Below are 20,920 nucleotides of genomic sequence, written 5' to 3' on the forward strand. Positions count from 1 at the left end.
ACACTCATTTATAAACCACTACTATACAAAAAAACCCTCCACCTAAACAGGTGTGGACCTAAATATGCAATCCCTGGATCTGACCCTACAGTAGCAGTTCTAAATATGTTGTAGGTCTGCTCAAAGACTAACCAGGTATCGGCATTCTGAGCTTCACCTTTCCAGTCCTACTCTTACCCCAAATCCCCTCACCAGACGAAATGCTGAATTACTCAAGTTCTTTTAAACTCGGGAGATAGTGTTGCATCATCAACTTCCCAGAGATCTCTTACCCAAAACAACCTTATTTACAGAAGCTTCTCATCTTTTTCCTCTCTCCCGCAGCATTTATGTAGTGCCATGACCCAATAAACCAGGGCTACAGAAATAAACCATAGCACTTCTGGCTGGGGCCTTTTGCATGAATCTGTAAAATGTGCGCTTTGGCCCAACCATTCTGCTTTACTGAGGACAAAAGCACCACTCAGAAATGCTGAATACCTTAGGATGTCAGGTAGAAACTGATGTCCTCTACCTTTACTTTGGGTAAACTAATAAAACGGGACACTGTTCTTACTGATTTTCTTTTTAAGTCAATCTCAAACCTTGTTTTTTAGTACTTCTCTTTCAGTGGCAGTTGCCCTGTTAGATTGCATTATGTTAGATACGACACAAAAGTGTGGAGCACATCTATGACAGCAAGGCAAATACAGTAAATGATTGAATAGACTAACTTTTAAAGTACGCTTGTCTGTATTTCTCCTGTCAGAAAAAGGCCTTGAGAGAAAGATGGCTTTTGGATGGCCTTAGTTCTCTCACTCCAAAAGAGCAAGAAGAAATGCAAAAGCAGAATCGAGAGGACCAACAACGAACTCATGAGCTGGAACAAGACATCTTCAGGTAGGGTAGTAACCCTTTCCCTCTGTCTGGGTTTAAGTGGTCCTTCCTTAAACGTCTCACCTTCCTTTGTGAAAGATTACAATGTCAGTGAGGGTTAAACACATGCAGTGTGATACAGAGTAAAGCAGTCTTTGTTGTATTTTCTGATCAGCTAGAATTAGAGCATAAAAAATGCTTCTATGTCGCAAAGCTTCTATGGAAGCTTCTATGTCACCAATTTTGTCAAACCACACAAATATTTTGAAAAGTATTTGTTTCTAATTCCAGATACATGCCATGCTATACTCAGATGTAAGCCAGTGTATGGTTTTGCTCTAAGAGAGTCATTGTTGAGTCAGATTTTTAAAATATCAGTAAATCATTTCAGAACTTCTTCAATTTTGCTAGATTCCACACAGCCTTTAATACTTGATTTCTACCATACCACAGCACTTCTAAACATCACAAACTGTCCACCCCTATTAGTGTCACTTGCCTTACTTTCACTTATCTTCCATGCAGTGGTGCCCTCAATTTAATCACAGAAGCCTGTTATAGAGAAGGCCTTTTTGTATTTATTTTTTATTAAAAGTATCTCTATAAATCTTATTCCCTAGTGCTGCCATCCCACAGAGAGATAACTTTGACCTCCACAGGCCGTCATACATATGGCTCTTTTATTTACTACGAATGTAATTCTAGGCACTCATTATGTTATCTGAAGTTAGCTTTTCCCAAACACAGTACAGCTCTGTATAAAAACTGGATCCAGGCATCCTGAGCTGTACCTCCCATTAGCATCCACAGCAAAGCTGAAGTGTTTTGGTTGCTTTAGATTCAGGAAAGAAACAAAACACACCCACATACACACACTTTTTTTTTTTCTTTTTTTTTTTTTTAGGCTTCTTCCTCTATTTAAGTTCAATATCACCTTCCTCTCTTCTTCCTCCACTGTCCTCCTACACAGTATTTTGGCAAAGTTGTCACCCACATTATCTCCACTGGTTATCTCCCACCCACTCCCCCCCTTACTCCATCTGACACAAATGATAATTCTCCTCACTGACAGGCAACAGCCTGTGCTAGTTTTTCCTATAATTATGCTGACTTCTTGCTTGAAAGCACTTTTCTCAACAGAACAGCTTATCAAGTAGCTCTCTGGAATTCTTTGTTGCAGTGGTAGGAGGAAGACTGTACTCTAAAACATCCCACAGGTGGTGTTTATGAATATGTGAGAGGGGTCCCTTTGCCTGTGTGATCACACGAAACGGAGCTGTGTGGAGCAGGAGCACTGGGGAAGTTGCACAGAGTAGGCAACTCCCCACCAGTCTAGTGGAAGTTCAACCCTTTTCCAGGCACTGGGAAGGTAGAATAGATTTCAAAATCCTGTTGACTTCAGGTAAGAGCTGGAGGTTTAGCTGAAGTCTCCTTTGTGCCCCAACAAATTTGGTGAGAGGAGATTTATTTTTTTTAAGCTTCAGAACCAAGTCTGGTAATGGATTTGGTGTGTAGATATGTTGGGGAAAGGATGTTTTTATTCTCCTGACAAAACCTACACTGGTGCTAATTAATTTGATGACTGAGTAAAGAATAAGCAATGCTATTATAGTGGAGGCCTGTAAGTGTCTATGCCACTAAAAAGAAAAACTGTTTAACTTCTGCTATATAAACTGCCTTATAAACACGGAGGTGTTCCATCAGGAAAGCTAATCTCCAGCATCTAAATCTAGTCTGTTACCTGATAACAAACCTTAAGGGTTCCCTGCACCTGAGTCATCGCAATTAAGCTGTCTCACAGCAATGCTGGCAGCAAGTCCAAGTCTTCCCAGAAACAGGACAGGAGGGAAAGCAGGATTGAAACTTAATTAGTATTACAGGATGGTTTTTAAGAGATTTCAGCAAATAGGACTGATAAGTCAGATATGCAATGCCATTTCAACATCTCCCAGGATCTGGGTTCTCCTTCCAGTTGTGGGGTATTTTGATGCTGTTCTTGTAATTGCTGTCTTGACTTTGTCTTCAGCTCAGCGTCCTTAATTTCTGTTTACACCATTTCTACTTTTAATTCTCTATTACACCCATATTAAGCTTCACTTCTCTGAATGCAGCTATACATTTTTTTAGTCTGATTATAATTTAACACTATTACAAATAGTAAAACAGTAACCAATCTGGAGCTTGAAACCCAAAAAACATTAACTCATAGAGGTAAATTAGCATCAAGGAAATTTTAATTTTTCTGCTTTAATTCCAGATTGCAGTTGAGTTGAGAAGGAGTAATAAATTTATAAAATTTACCTGAATTAGAAGCTTGCAGGTCCTTTGAAATACAGCCATAGACATTAAAATGAAAATTTCTAAATGCATTTTTGCTTTAAGGAAGAAGCAAGAGAAATGAGAGTGCTAAACCATTCATTTATACCTGATTGTTTATTTAAAGGACATCATGAATCCCAGAGCAAAATCTCAGACCACCTCTTCATATATAAACATTTGTGTAGTTTTATATATATATAATTACAAGGCCTGTATGCAGATGCACTGTGAATGGCTGCACATTTAGTACTGTATCACATGACCAAGAGCACACATTACACCAAACAAGGCCAAAGTTCCTGAGCTCATAAACTCAATGTACGCTTGAACCTGCAACAGCCTAACTACAGAAACGTCTGTTACATTCCAACTGGAATTTTTACCAGAAACTTGATTAACATTCAGCCTGCACCCCAAAAAAGAGTTTAGAATTCCTTTCCCATGTAGGTCAGATTCAGGGATGCCAGTTTTTGTTGTTTTTCAAACTACTTTCTATTTATATGCCTGCATTTCAGAGAAATGTATTAGGCATGAGTTCTCCTACTTAACTCCAATTGACTTAATTACAAGCACAAGCAATGTTTGTGCATCTGGATGGCTGAAATTCTGACCATAAATCAGCAATTTAAACGTTGATGAAAATGAAATAACTTTGCTTGCAACCTTAAGTACCACAGTAGAAAAGTTGCACTAAATGTTTGGTTTTAGACACAGGCCTTTCTCCTCTTATTAAGATTGTTATTCTCTTTACAACACCCCTGCATGTTTCAATGTTTCATCTTTATATATATACATACACACACACATATATATATACACACACACCACTGTTTCATGGCAATTGTTTGTTTTTTTCCCCACTAAATATTTCTACAACTATTTGTTGTTAATACCAGACTCACCAACTAACTTTTCTTGCCCATGACCTTCTGGCAACCTCCCCTACATTGCTTCCTCCTTAAAATGATTCCTACTGCCTGATGTATATGTGAAATACTTCAGATATATTTGGAGTGAAAGACACCAGAAAAATGACAAGCATAAAATGAAAAGATTAAATGAAAGTATAACAGAATGACAGTGTCTTCACTCTCACTATAACTGCACAGGTACAATGAAGTAGTACTTACGTAGCAAATATTGTTTCCTTCTATTGTGGATGTGTTTTGCAAGACAGCATATAGAAAAAAATAAGTGATGATGTTCACCCACTAGAAATCAAAAAAAGCATGAAAAAACAGTTTCATCACCAAGCAAGGTACAATACAACAAGAAACATGCATTCTGGAAGTAAGAATAGGTACAGAAATGGTCCTAATATTATATATATTATATATAATATATATTATATATAATATATATTCCTGACCCACCTAGCAGTAGAAAAAGTACTTATATCAGCATTGCTGAAGTTTTAAAGATATTTTGGAGGTTTTAAGGCTTTACTAGCAAAAGAAACATTTTCGTTATTGATATATTTATTCTTGTAACTAGGCAATCCATACTTTAGAGACTTGGGCAGCTTTTATCCTCATTACACACAGAGGAGATAGGCAAGGTATTTGACTTTACAGATAGAGAACTGAGGCAGAAGAACATAGCTTGAGTCATACGGAAACTTCCCTCTGAACTAAACATTTAAGCAGGTTTATCCTCAAACACCTCCTCCTGTAAGTTATACCTCCTACCACTGTTCAATAGTAGTCTGGCAAAGGCCTCCAGAGAGGCATCCATGCTCTCTTCCATATCATGTCTTGTTTAAACATCCTCAACCCGGTTTCAAACTAGACAGAGATAGAGAAACCTAGTAATGCCAAGTCTAGCATGAACAAAGTCCACTAAAAAGCACAACATGTGCACTCACCATACTTGCACAGCACTTTTGCCATGTCATAGATGGTACCCAAGCTAGTAAAAGCTGGCCTGACTACATATACATAAAATGAAGTCACACTTCTGACCTATGCTATCAAATTGCAATACTGATCATGTACACACTTGTCATGCAGTAACAATACAATATGTTGAGAAGCTCAGTAGAATTTTTCTACTGTGCATCCAATTATTGAAATTCACTGTTGCCTCAGGTAGATTCTGTCCACTCTGACAGTTATGTGGTTGTCATTATCAATTAAAAAAAATGAAGATATTTTTTTCAATACCCCTAGAACCATGAATGTTTCTCTCAGCTGAAAGCACAATCACTTGCAGTTGTATGCAAGTTATTTACAACAGTGGCATTTCCATTACTCTCCTAAACCTGTTTTAAAACACTCTTTACTTGCATATCAAATAGAGCTAGCATTTATCTGTTAGGATTTGGGCATTTTTCAATAAAAGAGAAGGTTCTATTCTTTGTAGTGACAGTAAAACAGTGAACAGTGGGTGGCCTGAGCCACCTTACAGACAAGTGACTCAAAGCTCTGGTTACAGACAAAAACAGCATTTACACATTTTTTTCTATTCACCTTGTTTATCTGTTAGAAGTTGCAGTGAGCCAAGTGAGCATGTTGTGGGTCAGGGAACAAGGTGAATAAAGATTCGGTCCCATTTTATCGTTTGATTTTCAGCAAATAGCATTCATTTGTGACAGACTTGGTTGCTAAACAACATACTTAAAAAAAATGCACAAACATCACCATGTTACTAAGGACTACTCTGGTTTGTAATGTGATACATACATTAAGGCAGGCTAAGGCTAGATGGTTTCCAGTGCTGCTAAAGCATTGACTCACCTCAAAACATGCAAAGACTTGCTATGCTGCCTTTTCCTCTCAGTCTGGTATCCTCCAGGGTGGTATCCTACTATCTGTTTTTCATCCATAAGCCTTTTTCTTCTGGGGTGGTAGTGGTGCCAATCACAGATCAGCTGGTGGCCTGCAGCAGTCAGGTATACATTGAAGAATTTGATAACTCAGCTGCTGCTTTGGCAGAGACACCACCAGTTTAGAATCTCATCTTCTAAAGCTCCTTATTTAATTCCACATCTCCCTACTACTTTCTTTACCCTCTAAAACAACAAACACTACTCAAGGAGGAAAGGACAAATATCCAGAGGACTGATTTAATACAGTAACTGCATTATGCTTCCAGTCCTCTGCAAGACAGAGCAACAACATGAAAAATATATATATATATATTAGCTTTAGTTTGTTCTAAAATAGTCACTGTTTCAGCTGCTAGACCCTTTCAAACCAGACTGTGATTAACTTCCTAAAAATGTCATTGATTCAGAGTATTTAGAAACTGCTAAAGATTTAAACACTGGAAAGAGATCCTGGCCTAAATTTTGACCTGTACAAAGTCAAAAGGACTTTGATTTTTTAAACAACATATATTGTGTTTTTAAAAAGTTGCCTTTCAACAAGTCCTAATGTGCATATACACAACATCCTCTGAAAAAATGAACCATAAGAGGTATTTACATCTATATACTAGTATGTGTTAAAAAAAAGAGACAAGTTCTGATGCAATTTTCGATTTGCATAAGTATAATTTTTCTTTAGCCCCACTGATCAGTCCTCTTAGTTACCACTTGAAGTGGGTGTTTGTATGGGCATGAGAGCATACAGAAAATTAAATACACTTCTTGATGTCACAGATAACTTTTTTTTATTTTTTTCTTTTTGCCTAGCCATCTCATCCACCCCCCACTTTACTTTTTTAATAACTTTCCAAGATTTTTCTTCTTCTTACACCTGTGTCTAGCAGCAGTTACAGTCCAGACTAAAACAAACCCTTAACAAAGGTTAATGATCCTTTAGTTCATTATGTTTCTATAAGTTTTTAATGATTAATTTTAACATTATAATATTGCAATCAAAGTCTCCTGTAAAACCACATTTCGATATATTAAATAGTATTCTGTAAGAAATGTAGAAATATAGAATGTGGTCATTACATTAGTTCTTTCATAGCACGGTAAGAGTTCTTATTTTTATTTGTTTTACTTTCATCCTGAATGCACTTTTCTTCACATCTCAGTTCTGAGATCTGTGATACCATATGTGTTGCAAAAAAGAGGATCTTCTTATCACCAGCTGAAAATCCACATAGTGTTCTACTATTGTAGCTCTTCAACTTTGATTTTAAAAAGGGCAAGAGCCACAACATTATTCAGAGTCCTCCAGCAATCACTCAAAAGCAGTTAAATAATGCTTCTCTGCTAGGCTGCATTCAACTATTCTGGCCTGCTTACTGTTTTAAATGGAGTTGAAATTTCTATTATTAGCATTGACTTTGGTATGGTGTCTTAGATCTTAGTCCATACTAAAGAAAAAGTCAAACCATAATGCAGTTTTTCCTAGCGTATTGGAGTACAGTCCATCATTATTTTATTTTTAGTTTTGGATCTGATCATCCAGTGATAATTCTCTTATGACTAGAGAGTCAGCAACTATGATACCTTTTGCAGTTGCCTTAAGTCTACAGTCATCAGCTTCTACAGGATTCAAAAACAATGGAAGACATATTTTAGTTAAATGTGGAACATTTAAAAATGTACTTCTGTTTTTTTTTCCTATAAGTTGAAGCTAAAGGGTTTGCAAGAAGGAGAAAGAGATGAACCAGAAGTCCAAGGCTATATTGCACTCATCCATAGCAGGAGAGATCCAGTTCAGAGCTAAATTTGGACTTGATTATGAATCTCCCCCATGGAAAAGTGACTTGATGACTAGTAGGCTACAACGAAAGCTTTTATCTAAATCCCCCCAAATATGTGCTTATGCAGAATGGAAATGTCTTGACTACAGAGGAAAAAATAGGTTGTGGGGCACCTCCCTAAAGTCACTACCTTAGTCACACCAGAGAAAAGAATTTGACTGAGATACTTTACCTTATAGACGTGCTTTAACAACCAGGCATAGATTTCTCCCTCTCACATATACAGAAGTTAAACATTTTGTTCTGGACCTTTCTGACTAGAAATTTTTCATCAAACATCTTAGTGCTGAGAAAATAAGAACTCCAGTTAAGAAAGAGACACCTTAAACATTTAACTCAGCTTTAATATGCAAGAAACCATATCATATAGCTTTAACATACAACAAAAAAGGGGAAGGAGAAAGGGAGCTGTGGCCCTTTTTAAACCAAGTACAAGGCTAGAGTACAAATCAATAGGCCAAAAAATTCTGACTGCTGAACTTCAATCTTTTACAGAATGAGGGCTTTTAAAGAAAATAACCCACCAGCCGTGTCTTCACTGGCAAGTGACTTGTGCTAGTAAAATCTGATGGAGATGAGCCCAGTGCTGAATATCCTGTTCTAGAGAATATCCAAAGTTAGTGTGTTTGGTATCCTTAAGTTATCTTTGTAAAACAAAACTCTCACTGACTAGACTGAGGTGCAAGCAAAGTCTCCTTCTGTACTAAATGGACCCTTACAAATTGTTTTAGTGCAGGAAATCTCGTCTAAATCCAAGTTTATGAAGTGGTTATTAACACCTGATGCGACATGTATCAGTACAGTATGAAGTGCTCAGTTTCTCTTGCCCGTTCATTGGTAATACAGCTGAGGATATTACTTGAGCAAACACTTCAAACATTAGCCTTCCAAGCTGCTTGCCGTAGGTACATTGAATATGACTACTGTTATGCTGAAAAAAAATCCTTTCCAGAGACTTGATTTCAGCATTTTCCCAGAGAATCAAGTAAAAAAAAGTGATGAACAATTAGGAAGCACACCTATATCTGCAGACACCTTAGTGCACAATCCTGAAGTGGAACTCTTAAAACTGCCTGGTGTTTTAAAGTTTGTAGACTAGACAAGAGCTGTTGTAGCTATCAGAAATGCTGCAGTCACACACCCATCCTGCCCCCACACTTATCTTGCATATATAAATATCTTATAATCATAAATATCTTGCATTTATTCACCTCAAGAACCAAGTTTCCATTGTCAGTCAGGCTTTGTTACATCTATTTTACCAAAGCAAATAAATTTGAAATCCCAGAACCCACATTCACACACGCAAAACTGTAGAGAACTGTCTTGGTGTCTGAGCCTACCTTTGGAAAGCCTCTTTACCAATCTAGGTGACTGCAAATTCTTCATTCTTGGTCCCAAAACAAACTCATAAGAAAGCTTCGGACTTCAGTCTCTCTTAGCATCCGCTGCTGTGCAGTTTGCATGGTATTCAAAATCCACATGATTATGAAGTTATCACTTCATAAAAGTAGTCTGCAAAACATATCACTATTGTGATTCCTAGCTATATTAATTTTTACATTAGAAAATCATTTAAGTGCTGTTTTACCTATTGTAGATCTACAAAAAGTATTTGCAAATGCCATTATTTTATCAAATAAAGCCTTCATATATCAGCACAATACCTGCTCTTTCTCAGAAATATGAATGCAATTTTATTTCCATGGATAAAGATGGTCTTATGGGAATTCCAGCTTCTACTAGATTGATGAGACCTTTTCTATTTAGGTTATCCTCCTGAATTCAGCTTAGATACATATATTAAAATACAATGTGCGAGGTGACCTCATATAACTCTAACTCTCGGAGTTAGAAGAACATCCTTCTGACCTTTACAACCACAGAATTCACAGCTTTTGTCCCAAATGTTCAAGTACACACACAATGAAGAAAAAAGAAAGTTGTAATCCTGGTGTATGTAACTACACTAGTTTCCTACATCATAATTACCGTGGAATGATCACATTTCTTGAGACAACGTAGAGAGAAAATTTGCTTAAAGATGAGGTAATCCCATGGGGGCATATATTCCTTACCTATTCTCTCATGAAAAGTAAATAAGTTAACTTCAGTCACTGTTTTCACAGTAGGCCCAGGAGTTTGGCAGGTACGTTTTTTAAAAGCTGAGAATACTATTTCAGTTTTTCCTGAGGCATGTGAAATTACAAGCTGATTTTATATCAGAGTGAGATTTGCCAGGGTAAGTAGAATCAGCCCCACTAGTGTCTGTATTCAAAATGAATCAAGTCTGCAGTGTTGTTCTCTTCCTGATATTAAATCAAAGGGAATTGTAATTGCAGACTGGAGAAGGAAATCGAGGCCCTTGAAAAAGAGGAAATGAAAGTCTCAGCTAAGGAAGAATCTATTTTAAAGAAACTTAAGTCAGTTGAGAAAACAACAGAAGACATAATAAAGGTAAGTGCCAAATTACTCCAGAGGTAGAATGTGTTACTTATTCATCATCATAATCAGGGAAAGAAGAGCTAGCTGGATCATGTAAGTGGTCATGAGCCTTTGTTCTAAAACAGTAGATCAAATACAAAGAGGGGCCAAGAAATTATATTGTTCAAGTGCCCATATATTTCCATTTGCTGTTTGGAGCAGGGGTTGGAGGTCAGGAAACAATTCCTGTCATAACATACTTATAGCACATCTCAAGAAAACAGCACTGCCACCAATCAACAACTTTGCACCTCAGCAAAAGATATACACAGAGAACAGAGATATACACAGTCATACAGAGAACGACTTACGCTCCTTCAGGTGATGCATCCAACTAAACTGCATCATGCTTTCCCCTCAGTCCCTGAGAGAAGCTATAGCGAAAAGTGATGTATCGTTAGCCTTTGTCTAAAGGTCATTTTGATATTTGAAAATTTGAAGCCTTCTTAAAAAAATGATGAAACAACCTCAGTTTTCCAGTTGCTCTTACATATGCACATATACACTTTAAAAATAAGCAGGGAGATAATTAACTGGAAAGCCAAAGTACGGCCTTTGAAAAAATCATTGAAGTCAATTGGTCTAGGCTACAGCATGAGGCTGTTTCACTGAGTAACACTTCCTGATGTCTTGTCTTTACCAATATGATTCTAAGTGACACAGGGTAAGATGACCAGAAGCAAGTTCCTCTTTCCCACTTGCCATACTCCAAGCTGAGCAGATTCCACCTTTAGGTACCTCTCAGTATGAAACCATGTACAGAAGTTAAAACTATTATGTAAAGCAAAACACTGTCTAGTTAATGTCTTAAAACTGACCAATCACATTTATTATTAATGGTTCTCTTTCCTAGTCAGTGAAGACTGAAAAAGCAGAAGCTGAAGAAGGTACGTTTTGTAAAAACTAATTCAAAAAAAGTTCTTGTAAAAGTCAGTAAAAACATAAATAAGTGCATTGGTGATATTCTTTATTCAGAGGCAGCTGACTACATATATGCCAGCATACCTGACCTTCCCAAGTATTTCAGACCTTCTGCACTGAAGAGGGCAGGACATACTGTCACTGATGATGAAGAAAAGAGAAAAGGTACTGCTTACTAACAACTGCAAAGGCTGCCAGTATTTGCAAAGGCTTCCTAAAAATTGAATCTAACACTTTAAGGAAAGGATGAGCATTATAGATATGAGATGATGTTCTCAGTTAAGCTGCATTATGTTATCAGTGATGTCAACAAAACTGAGAGGTGGGACACCAGGCATTTGCTTTTGAGAATAAGATCAAATGTTTTCAACACCGAAGCTTCCTTCCAGTACTTTATTTGGCATAACTTAGTAGCTCCTTCCTTCATGCTACACATTTCACATTTTCTGCCAGCAGTTACATCCACCAGGTAACTGGCAGTACCTGGTTATTTCCTACCAACACCACTTTCTAACCCCTCTGAGTGCCCAAAACTTTCAGTTTGTAGAATGTCAAGGTCTTTCAACTCCTATTGCCAAGCACACCACTGGAGGCTAAGGTTAAAGGTGTCTTTCTCAGTCAGAATCACATAACAAAAACTGGCTCCTCATCAGCTTATTTTCCCTTGCAGAAGTAGATCCAACCAAAAATATTTTTCCACTTCAAGTTTTGACAAGGTGGAAGGGGGGATTTAGAATGAGAACCTGGGAACATTGGTTATGTATGCGATAATTTTACATCTTTGATAATTCATTCTGACAGTCTTTCTCCATCACTGTCAGAACTCTTCTAAAACATCTCTTCCAGCCGCTGCATCATCAGTTTAAGCACTTGTTTCTTTCAACAGCATTGTTTGCAATGGAAATTAAAGTTGAAAAAGACATGAAGACAGGAGAAAACACAGTGTTGTCAACAATACCTCTTCCCTCGAATGAGTTTAAAGAGACAGGTATTAAAGTCTATGATGATGGTAGGAAGTCAGTCTATGCAGTGTCCTCAAATGGCAGCACAACACAAAATGGGATGGATGAACTTGCTCCTGTTGAGGTAGAGGACCTTCTAAGGCAGGCAACTGAAAAAAATTCCCAGTCTCCCACAGAGTATCACGAGCCTGTGTTTGCAAACAAGTTTTGCAGACCAGTTACTCCTCAGAAAGACAAATTAGTCCCTGCACTAAAAGTGGAAGACACACATAGAAAAGAGATGAATGGACTCACTCAGGCAGAATTCTCTCCTAAGGGGGAACACTTCATGCAGCAACATAAAGAGAATGGGCTCGGTCTTCCAAAGCCAACACCAAAGTCTCCCTCTCCAGAACTTTCACATTCAGAGAAGAAAGCACACACTAATCCTGAGAACAGAATGATACATAACGAAAATAGAAAAGCTGCACATGAGGAATTAAAACCTTATCAGAATACAATAGAAAGACATAATGAGACAAGGTTTTTACACTCCTACCATCATAATGAAACATCCCCTGCACCTCAAGATGAGGAAGATGTTCAGTACAAAATCGTCCAAGCTGTACCATGTTACGTGGATGACTCCGAACCAGTTACAATGATTTTCATGGGTTATCAGCGCATTGATGATGATGATGCAGAAGCAGATCAGAAGTTGTCAAGATACGATGGGGTTATCCGTGCAGAATTAGTTATTATTGATGATGACGATGACGACAACAGCAAATCTGAGAAACCATCATATCATCCCATAGGCCACTATAGCCAGGTTTATAAGCCACCAAGCAGAAAAAACACAGAAGTGCCACAGATGAACCCGGTGAGAAGCCTGGGTTCAAGCCTGAACAAGACACCCCACAAGAACTCCATCTCCCTACGGGAACAAGAGGAACGCTTAAGCTCACCTACGCACCACATTCATCTTCAGAGTCAGGTATCTGGAGACGGTACTGAAGATCCCTCATTAACAGGTAACGGGAAAGGAAAATCATGCCGCTGCTGCTCACTCATGTAGCATACCTGATACTGCTCTCTGGTAGCAGCTATTTCACTTATTACTTTGATTGTTTCATGGACCAATATGCAATTACTAATCATTTCTTTGCTTCCTTGTTAACAAACGCTAATCTGCATTTTGATACTGTTGAACTATTTCATCTTTAGCAATGCACTAGTTACCATATCAAAATTTTGGAAAAAATACCACCTATCGCAGAAAAGCCAGTTTCTGTGATTTTCAAAGACTAAAATTGTTCTCTTAAAAGTTACAATTTATGGATTCATTAATGCTACCTCAATTAGAAGGATAATTTTCATTTCTACAAGGTAACTAACAGCATTGCTTCTTGATGCTGTCTCCATACTGGAATTTTTTGTGCCTATCTGCATTCTAACCACTTCCTAGATAATCCAGATTGCACCTTAAATCAGAAAGGCTGTTTAATAACCTGTTTTACTCATTATTTTACTGGAACCAACACTTCCAGCCTTGCCTTGACAATGTCTATGCAAGTTTTAACATTTTTGTTGACCTAAGTTAAATATCTTTATAGTTTCTGAAAAACGATGAAAGTTTTCCTCTCTACATTTGGTTAGACCATACTATTATTTCTTAGCAATTTTTATAATCTATTCATATTTAAGATGTCTGTTTCTTACTATAACATTTATAATAAAAGGGTGAAAGAACAATAGCAAGAAGGGTTGAAGGGATAATAGCATGGTTATGTTGTATTTTAGAGCATATAATTAAACTGCATTTAGGAGTATTTACAGATCACCAGATTTCAGACAGTAGCCACATTCTGCACTAGAAAATGTTGCATTTGAATTAAAGGGATGCCAGGGGTGCTGATTCTACATTCTCTCCCTCCCCTCTCCCCTTTCTACCTGACTATATCCTGCGTAATCTTGCAATTTGGAAGCAAAAGTGCAAGGCCCTTGCCAGTGCAAGGATGGACTGTAATTTCAGAATTTCTTAACAGTGAGAGTAAAGCCAGGAGAGAGGGTGGACATTAGATCACATAAAGAAATTTCAAGTATTTGTGCAGCTGTATGCACTGACTGGGAGGAGCTGTTATGTAATTCTCTCAGTTTAGGAGCATCAATCTCATGCAGTCCCACACAACACAGCCTGAAATACTCCAGCAGTGCTGTCCAGCACTTCTGATCAGTCACTGCCCTTGTCTACCACTCAGGAGAACCTTTGCTTTGCCCAAGCACCAATTCCTGTGCAATTCCTGTGTCCCCCAGGAGCAAAGGCTGCTGCCAAAAACTCGATGCCAACAAATGAAAGCACCAGTGGCTGGCTACAGTCAAGATAAACCATTCCAGCAACTGTTCTAGCCCCTCGTGTTTTGGGAATAGTCTTAATTCCCCTATCACGTATGTCTGGACAATACAGAGAAGCAATACCCACTCTCCAGAAGCTAGTTGCTAGCAAAAATGATTTGTTCATTCTCCAGCCTGCTGTGTGGGCAGACCTGAATAGACCCTGGGAAAGAGGAAAGCTGGCAGCACCATTCAGGTGGGCCACATACCTGAGCTGTTAGCTGAGCACCTCCACCTGTAACAATCTTTCACCTATTTTTGTCTCCTAAAAGAAGCTTCTGATGCTTCACTTTTCCTGCCAGTCTCTGAGCAATTTGTTTTCCCTCTTTTGAGGTTAGAGGAAAACAAATAATGACTTTTGGGGAAGTGGAAAACCTAGCAAAGACATTTGAGAACCTGTTCTATTAATTTATATTCGTCTTACCCATTTACTTACAAGTACAATACTAAGGAGAAAATAGCCATTTAGGAAAAATCCATGTTCCAATTAATAGCAGCTTGCTAACTGCCCCAATAAAGTCAAAAACACACCTCCATGTTCAGCTCTGCCTCCAAGTGAGCACCTTCAAGCGCCCAGTAGAATCAGAAAATAAGACATATTCCTCTTTGCCCCTCCACCTATTTATTACCACTCCTTAGGACATTTTCATCAGTAGAAAAAAACAGGAAATGACTCATTTTTTCCCAAGCAGCCCTGTAATCCCACTGCTAATTCTAAGAAAGAAACAAAACCAGGAAAACCTCCTACTTCTAGAACAATGAATGACAAAGAGCTAGGAAATAAACTCTTTTCAAGCCTCAGCCTGCCAGGTTAACCATAAACACCACTGGTGAAAAGAGGGGAGTAGAAAATTATTTTGGTATCTCAACATTCATTACTAAAGCAACAAACCGTATAAGAAAAATAATCCTCTCTGAAACTAAGACTTGGGAAGCAATGGCAGTATTTGAACATTAAATAGACACTGAGGGCTCTTTGAAAGAACAGAATGGAAGAAAGCACAAGACAGACCAGGAAGGAGGTCCATTATGTTACAGTCTTGCTTTGAGAGCAAAATGAAACTCCAGAGCAAGTTACTGAAAAGTAAGGGATGATAAAGACAATTTAGATGCAGAGGAAGTGTTCCATATCCCAACCAATATGGAGAAACATGGGATTAAATTAGGAGACTTCAGCATAGCCCTAATTTGACAGAAGCACAGGACATACCTCTTTCCATACTGGAGTAATTTTTATTTCCCTATGAGCCTGGTGGGAGACCAATATCTCATGGCACACACCTTCAGAAATACAGAAGGAGAGGGATGGCCATGCTGTAATTAGCACCCTAGCATTCAGGGTTATTAAGCTTATTTTCTTCTTTAAATTTCAATCATGAAAATATTTTGAAGGTTCGATACTCACTAGGGAAAATAAAGTCCTTGGACGCATAACAAAGGCTAGACATAATGGAATGAACGAAGAAAGGAAAAACAATCTGAATAGGCAGAAAAACCTCATTGACAGCATAGAATAGACTATCATGGCAAGTGAAAGTGCAACTTTTGGCAGGTAGCTCATCTAGATGAGCTGACTTTTTCTTTACCAATGGAAGATACACAACAATGGAAAACAATATTTGCCCAATTTGTGCTGAAGAAAGTATTGTACAACAAAACTGTTTATTTAATAGAAAAGGAAAACACATACATGCCACATGTTTCTGTAATGTAGAGTGAAAGACAAAATCACATCCCTGGACTATTGATTATGACAGAGTAATTGCTCTCAAACCACAACCAGGATTTGCATCCACCAGAATGCCTTGGTCTGCAAACAGTACAGTCCTTGTAAGAGTTAAGCTTAACATCAGTGGTCCCATAATAAGGTTATACTCAGATACTTCTATGATTTGCAACAATCTTCAAAACATGACTTGAACTGGACATTTGTTTGACCTGCATATATCAAGTAAACAGCTGCTTTGGCCCCCTGTCTCCCAGTACAGAACATGCATGTTGGAGGGAAGAAATGCTATTTTGGGTGAGTCTTCAAACTAACAGGTCAGAGGGCTGGAGATTATTCCCACTGCATTCTCAGATCAAGAGCTTAGTGAGGGGAGGCTCTTACATATCAAACAAAAGCATTATATTGCTATTCTAAAAATAACCTTAACATTTAATCATCTGCCCTGCATTGTCACTTTCAAATGAACCTACCTTATACCCAGTTACAGACTATATCCATGCTGATGTTTATACAGATGAATTACTCCGTCACATTTAATTCAGGAATATGACTAACTCCCACCCTGACTCACTGCACCAGGAAGAGAGAAGTTTGCTTTGAACATCAACAAAAGGAAAAGGCTTCCAAACAGTTACAGTGCCCACTGAGGAGTTTAGTTTAAACAACAGGTTTCATTATTCATGCATCCTTTTAATCTGTCAGCTTCTAGTCAAGGACAATACCATCTGTCTGTAATGTGTTAGCGAAGGTAACAGAAACAAAACAGATAAGAGAGCTGTGCTAATTTTCAAATAGCGATAATGGAGTACATTTCTTATTATTCACTTTATTGCCAAATTACTAGAACTAATGCCTTCTACTAATTTCTTTCTGTAACACTAAAACAATGCTTATTCTGCTGGATTAACCATTGGAGGTACGTGTATTCTTCATTATTCTAAATACAAACATTTAACATCAGAAATAGAAAGACTTAAAGTACAATGGTTTTGTTTTCTTTTTTTCAGCTCTAAGGATGAGAATGGCAAAGCTGGGGAAAAAGGTGATTTAACAGCTATAAGATGGAAGTAAATTTCATTACTCAAAGCAGAATAAAGCTACGAAGATTTTCTTCAACATGCCTTTTGGATCTTAATGCTTAATGCTTTGTTCTTCTATTTTATGCATCTGGGTTATTTTGCCCATTGCATAACCCAATGGACTCTAACAGACTTTTAGATTCGGCCAGCTGCCACACACAAATCAAAGCTTGTATTTTGAAGGTAGTGTAAAGTTACCCAAGACCATAAGTGCAGTGTATATCCAAGTGTGAAGATGTGGGGACAGGTATGCACGATCAGGAATACGTTGTTGCCATATACACAGAGCAGATAAACATCCCTCTCCAGGAACTTCACAGCATATCCTTTCAGTTTTAAGTACACGTGCTTTGACTTTTGATTGAAAATGTTTCATTCATTAAAAAAAAAAAAAAAAAAAAATAGTTATTTTAAAAGCTAAGCATAAGAGAGAGTAGCAGGAAGAAGTGTAAATATAAAAGCTGGTTTCCAAGCTTCATATTTAAAGCCAAAATTTAAAGCATTCCTTTTTAAGTAACAGCAAAACAATCCAAAAACAGCAGATTCAGCACTTACATGTTTAGCCGCCTTCTTGAGCACCCCAGTCTACCCACCCTTCTACATCACATATGACAGTATAGCCACCAAAAGACCTTGCTCAGTTCCCCAGACCATGTATGACTCCCACCCATAACCTCACAGATCCCGCACATAATGCTGTAAACAGCTTGATCTCCTAAGCATGGCTTCACCTCCTAGCTCACTATAGAAAGCCCCACATTTCCAGGAAGCAGGCTACCAGACAAGCAGCACCTGTCAGGCACTGAGAAGTAGTGCTTAGTACACATTTCATTTGGCCAGGGAAGCTAAAATTAGTTCAAGGCCCCTTTCAGAAATACTGAGTTGCCAGTGACTTGTCCTGCAGCCACAACAGGTCTGTTGTAGGGGCAGCCACTGCTGGGCTTAGCTCTCCAGCAAGGTCCACGACTCCCACCAAGCAACATATTCTTTCCACAGGAGGAAACAGCTAGGGCATTTAGAGCAGCCATAAAGTACAACTACATCTAGGAAAGTCACGGGCAAGTCAGATTTTTCCAGTACCTTCTTGAGGAAAAAGTGCCTCAAAGCACTACATCCTTATATTCAAAGCACTGTGATGCTTTATTTCATTAGATCTCAGGCTGGTTTGAATGGTTAAGCAGATAAAATGCTCAGGTTGTATTATTCTTATATAGCTGAGTCAGAAATTATGTACCACCTAAAAGCAACTGTAACCTTCTGCTTGTCCTCCTCCTTTCAGAGCAGGAAACTAAAACTACTACCTCATACTGAGGGTGGATGGTAGTAATCAGCTGACACATAGCCTCTAAACACTGGGTGGCTCATAGACTCAAGTAGAACAGTAAGTAGGATTATCTCAAATTTTAGGATTTGAGAGATTGTTACCTGGAGATTGGAATAGTAGATAAAAATGAATAAACTATATTACATTTTCTCTATGTCTACCCTGTGCTGTTTTGTTGTTTTTTCCCCCCTTCCCCTTTTCACTAAAGATGTTTATTCTCCCATTACTTGGTTCTGTGAGCAGAAGGAACTACATTTAAGATAACTCAGATGTTCTCAATAGGGTACAATTTAGATAGTAGAAAAGAGTGACATGAACTGACAGTGGTGGGTCTTACAGAGGCAGAAGGGTTTGTGAATCTGTCCCTGCCTTGCCCCAGTGATCTCTGCTATCAATCCTAAGTGAGCTGACAAAGGGGTAAAAATACTGTTCCCTACATATTGCTGAAGTAGTTTAAAAGAAGGGAAACAGAAGAGACATCACAATTGTGATTATGTAAGTAAATTGGCAGGTGAAATTCAGTACTGAAAGATGTAAAATAGCATAAAAACAGAAAACCTTAACCCTACACAGCAGAAGTAGCTATTAAGTACTACCAACCTCTTGGGTAAGAGGGGAACACCATAGCAGTATTTTAGATAGGCCTTTACAAAGTATCAACTCCATGAACATAAAGAAGTTCAGGATTCATTACAACAAATCCCAGCAACTGTGGCAAGGTCTTGCATATTAACATGTTGAGTAGAGGTTTTTTTTACTTGTTAAGTAGAGTTTTGGTCACCCTTTCCCTGAAGGGTGAAAGAGAAGGGTAATCAAGATAGATCAGAAGTGCAAAATGACTGAACACAGCAATCCTATAGGATAAAAACAGTAAGACTGGTATGAGATGTCTGCAGAACCATGATAAAGGCAGGAAGATAAGGTACAGGTCATTAAACGATATCAAGAGTCAGACTTAAAAGCATACGCTTTGACAGTGAATAAAGGCAAACATCGATGGATTTTTATGCATTTATTTTTTAAGAACTCATTATACGTTTCATGGATAAGCCCCATCATCAAAAAGGTTCAGTCCAACTGCAGTATCTACCTTACAATTTCCTTACACCGACTCTGGCAAGCAGCAGTGAGATCTTGCCAGGAAGGGAAAGTATCACTGTAGTCTCATTATATCACTGCAGTCTCATTACATCTCTTGCCCTAAGCACCCATTAGTGCTACTTGTGTAGACTATACTAGGCTCAGTAGATCTGCTTTGCTCTGTGGCATTTCTAACATCACCTACTAAAAACATTGTTTGTGTGAGTCTGAACTGCCCCCCACTAATACACTATTCATATACAGACCCCTGAGCAAACGGCTGTGTGGTGCTTAGCTACTAGGCAGGTTAAACCATAACACTAGGTAGCAGCATGGATAGCAGTTAATCACTTTGAAAGAACAGAGACAAAATGGAGCACCCAAGAAAAGCGTTTCTGAGAAGAGAGATTCATCAGCCGAGTGTTGCAGCCCCAGAGCTCTCCCACATTCCATATCAAGAACAGAATTGAAAGAAGGCAATAATTTTTCACATCACTAGCAACTAGTAGGTAAAGTCACTTCTGAAGAGCACAAGGAAAACCAAAAGCAGAAGTTATGCAACAGTTGAATTAGCTTACATGTGAGCTAAAACATGTTCTGAAGCATTTGGCACATGCTGATTCTGCTGTGTCACTCCCTCAGGTAACTGTATGCAACAGCTTCCCCTTCACATATGCACTCCCTTTAGAGAGCTTGGAATGAAACTGAACTGAACACAGACTCAGTTTTAGCAGATCATCCTTCTTAACCATCTGCTGATTCACATGGAGTCTCTGGGTCAGAAATCACTGAGATATTAACTTGTGCATTGAAGTGCAGACGTTGGTTCTTCCTCCATGATTGCCATTTATCTTAAGTTGTTTGGAAAAGGATGCACACATGTAACGTACAATTTACTCACATGACAAAAGAAAACAGGTCATAACTATAGAAACAAAAGTTTAGATGTAATGAAACATTCTCATCTGTATGAACTGCTTTAAAGTGAACTTAGATTCACTGAATATATCAGGTAATCATAAAAATTCTCAAGCTTTAGGAACACTTCTTATTTTCAACATCATTTGTTGATAGCAAAATAAAAATGCTGTTATTTAAACAAGAGCGCCACATAGTGTTATAAATAGAGATA

General features: G+C 38.1%; 1 protein-coding gene across 2 annotated transcripts in view; it reads left to right on the forward strand.

Annotated features, from left to right (window-relative positions):
* Nucleotides 1–18,862, forward strand: part of PALMD (palmdelphin) — a 51,014-nt gene extending 32,152 nt beyond the window's left edge. For both annotated transcript variants that reach the window (XM_005018733.6, XM_021271848.4), the window contains exons 4-9: nt 749–879; nt 10,179–10,293; nt 11,174–11,207; nt 11,296–11,406; nt 12,128–13,216; nt 17,313–18,862. In XM_005018733.6, the coding sequence (XP_005018790.4) occupies nt 749–879; nt 10,179–10,293; nt 11,174–11,207; nt 11,296–11,406; nt 12,128–13,216; nt 17,313–17,356 (1,524 nt within the window). In that variant the 3' untranslated portion in view covers nt 17,357–18,862. The remainder of the gene's footprint in view (nt 1–748; nt 880–10,178; nt 10,294–11,173; nt 11,208–11,295; nt 11,407–12,127; nt 13,217–17,312) is intronic.
* Nucleotides 18,863–20,920: the final 2,058 nt, after the last annotated feature.

The sequence above is a fragment of the Anas platyrhynchos genome, chromosome 8 (genome assembly GCF_047663525.1).
Source record: "Anas platyrhynchos isolate ZD024472 breed Pekin duck chromosome 8, IASCAAS_PekinDuck_T2T, whole genome shotgun sequence".
Classification (NCBI taxonomy): domain Eukaryota; kingdom Metazoa; phylum Chordata; class Aves; order Anseriformes; family Anatidae; genus Anas; species Anas platyrhynchos.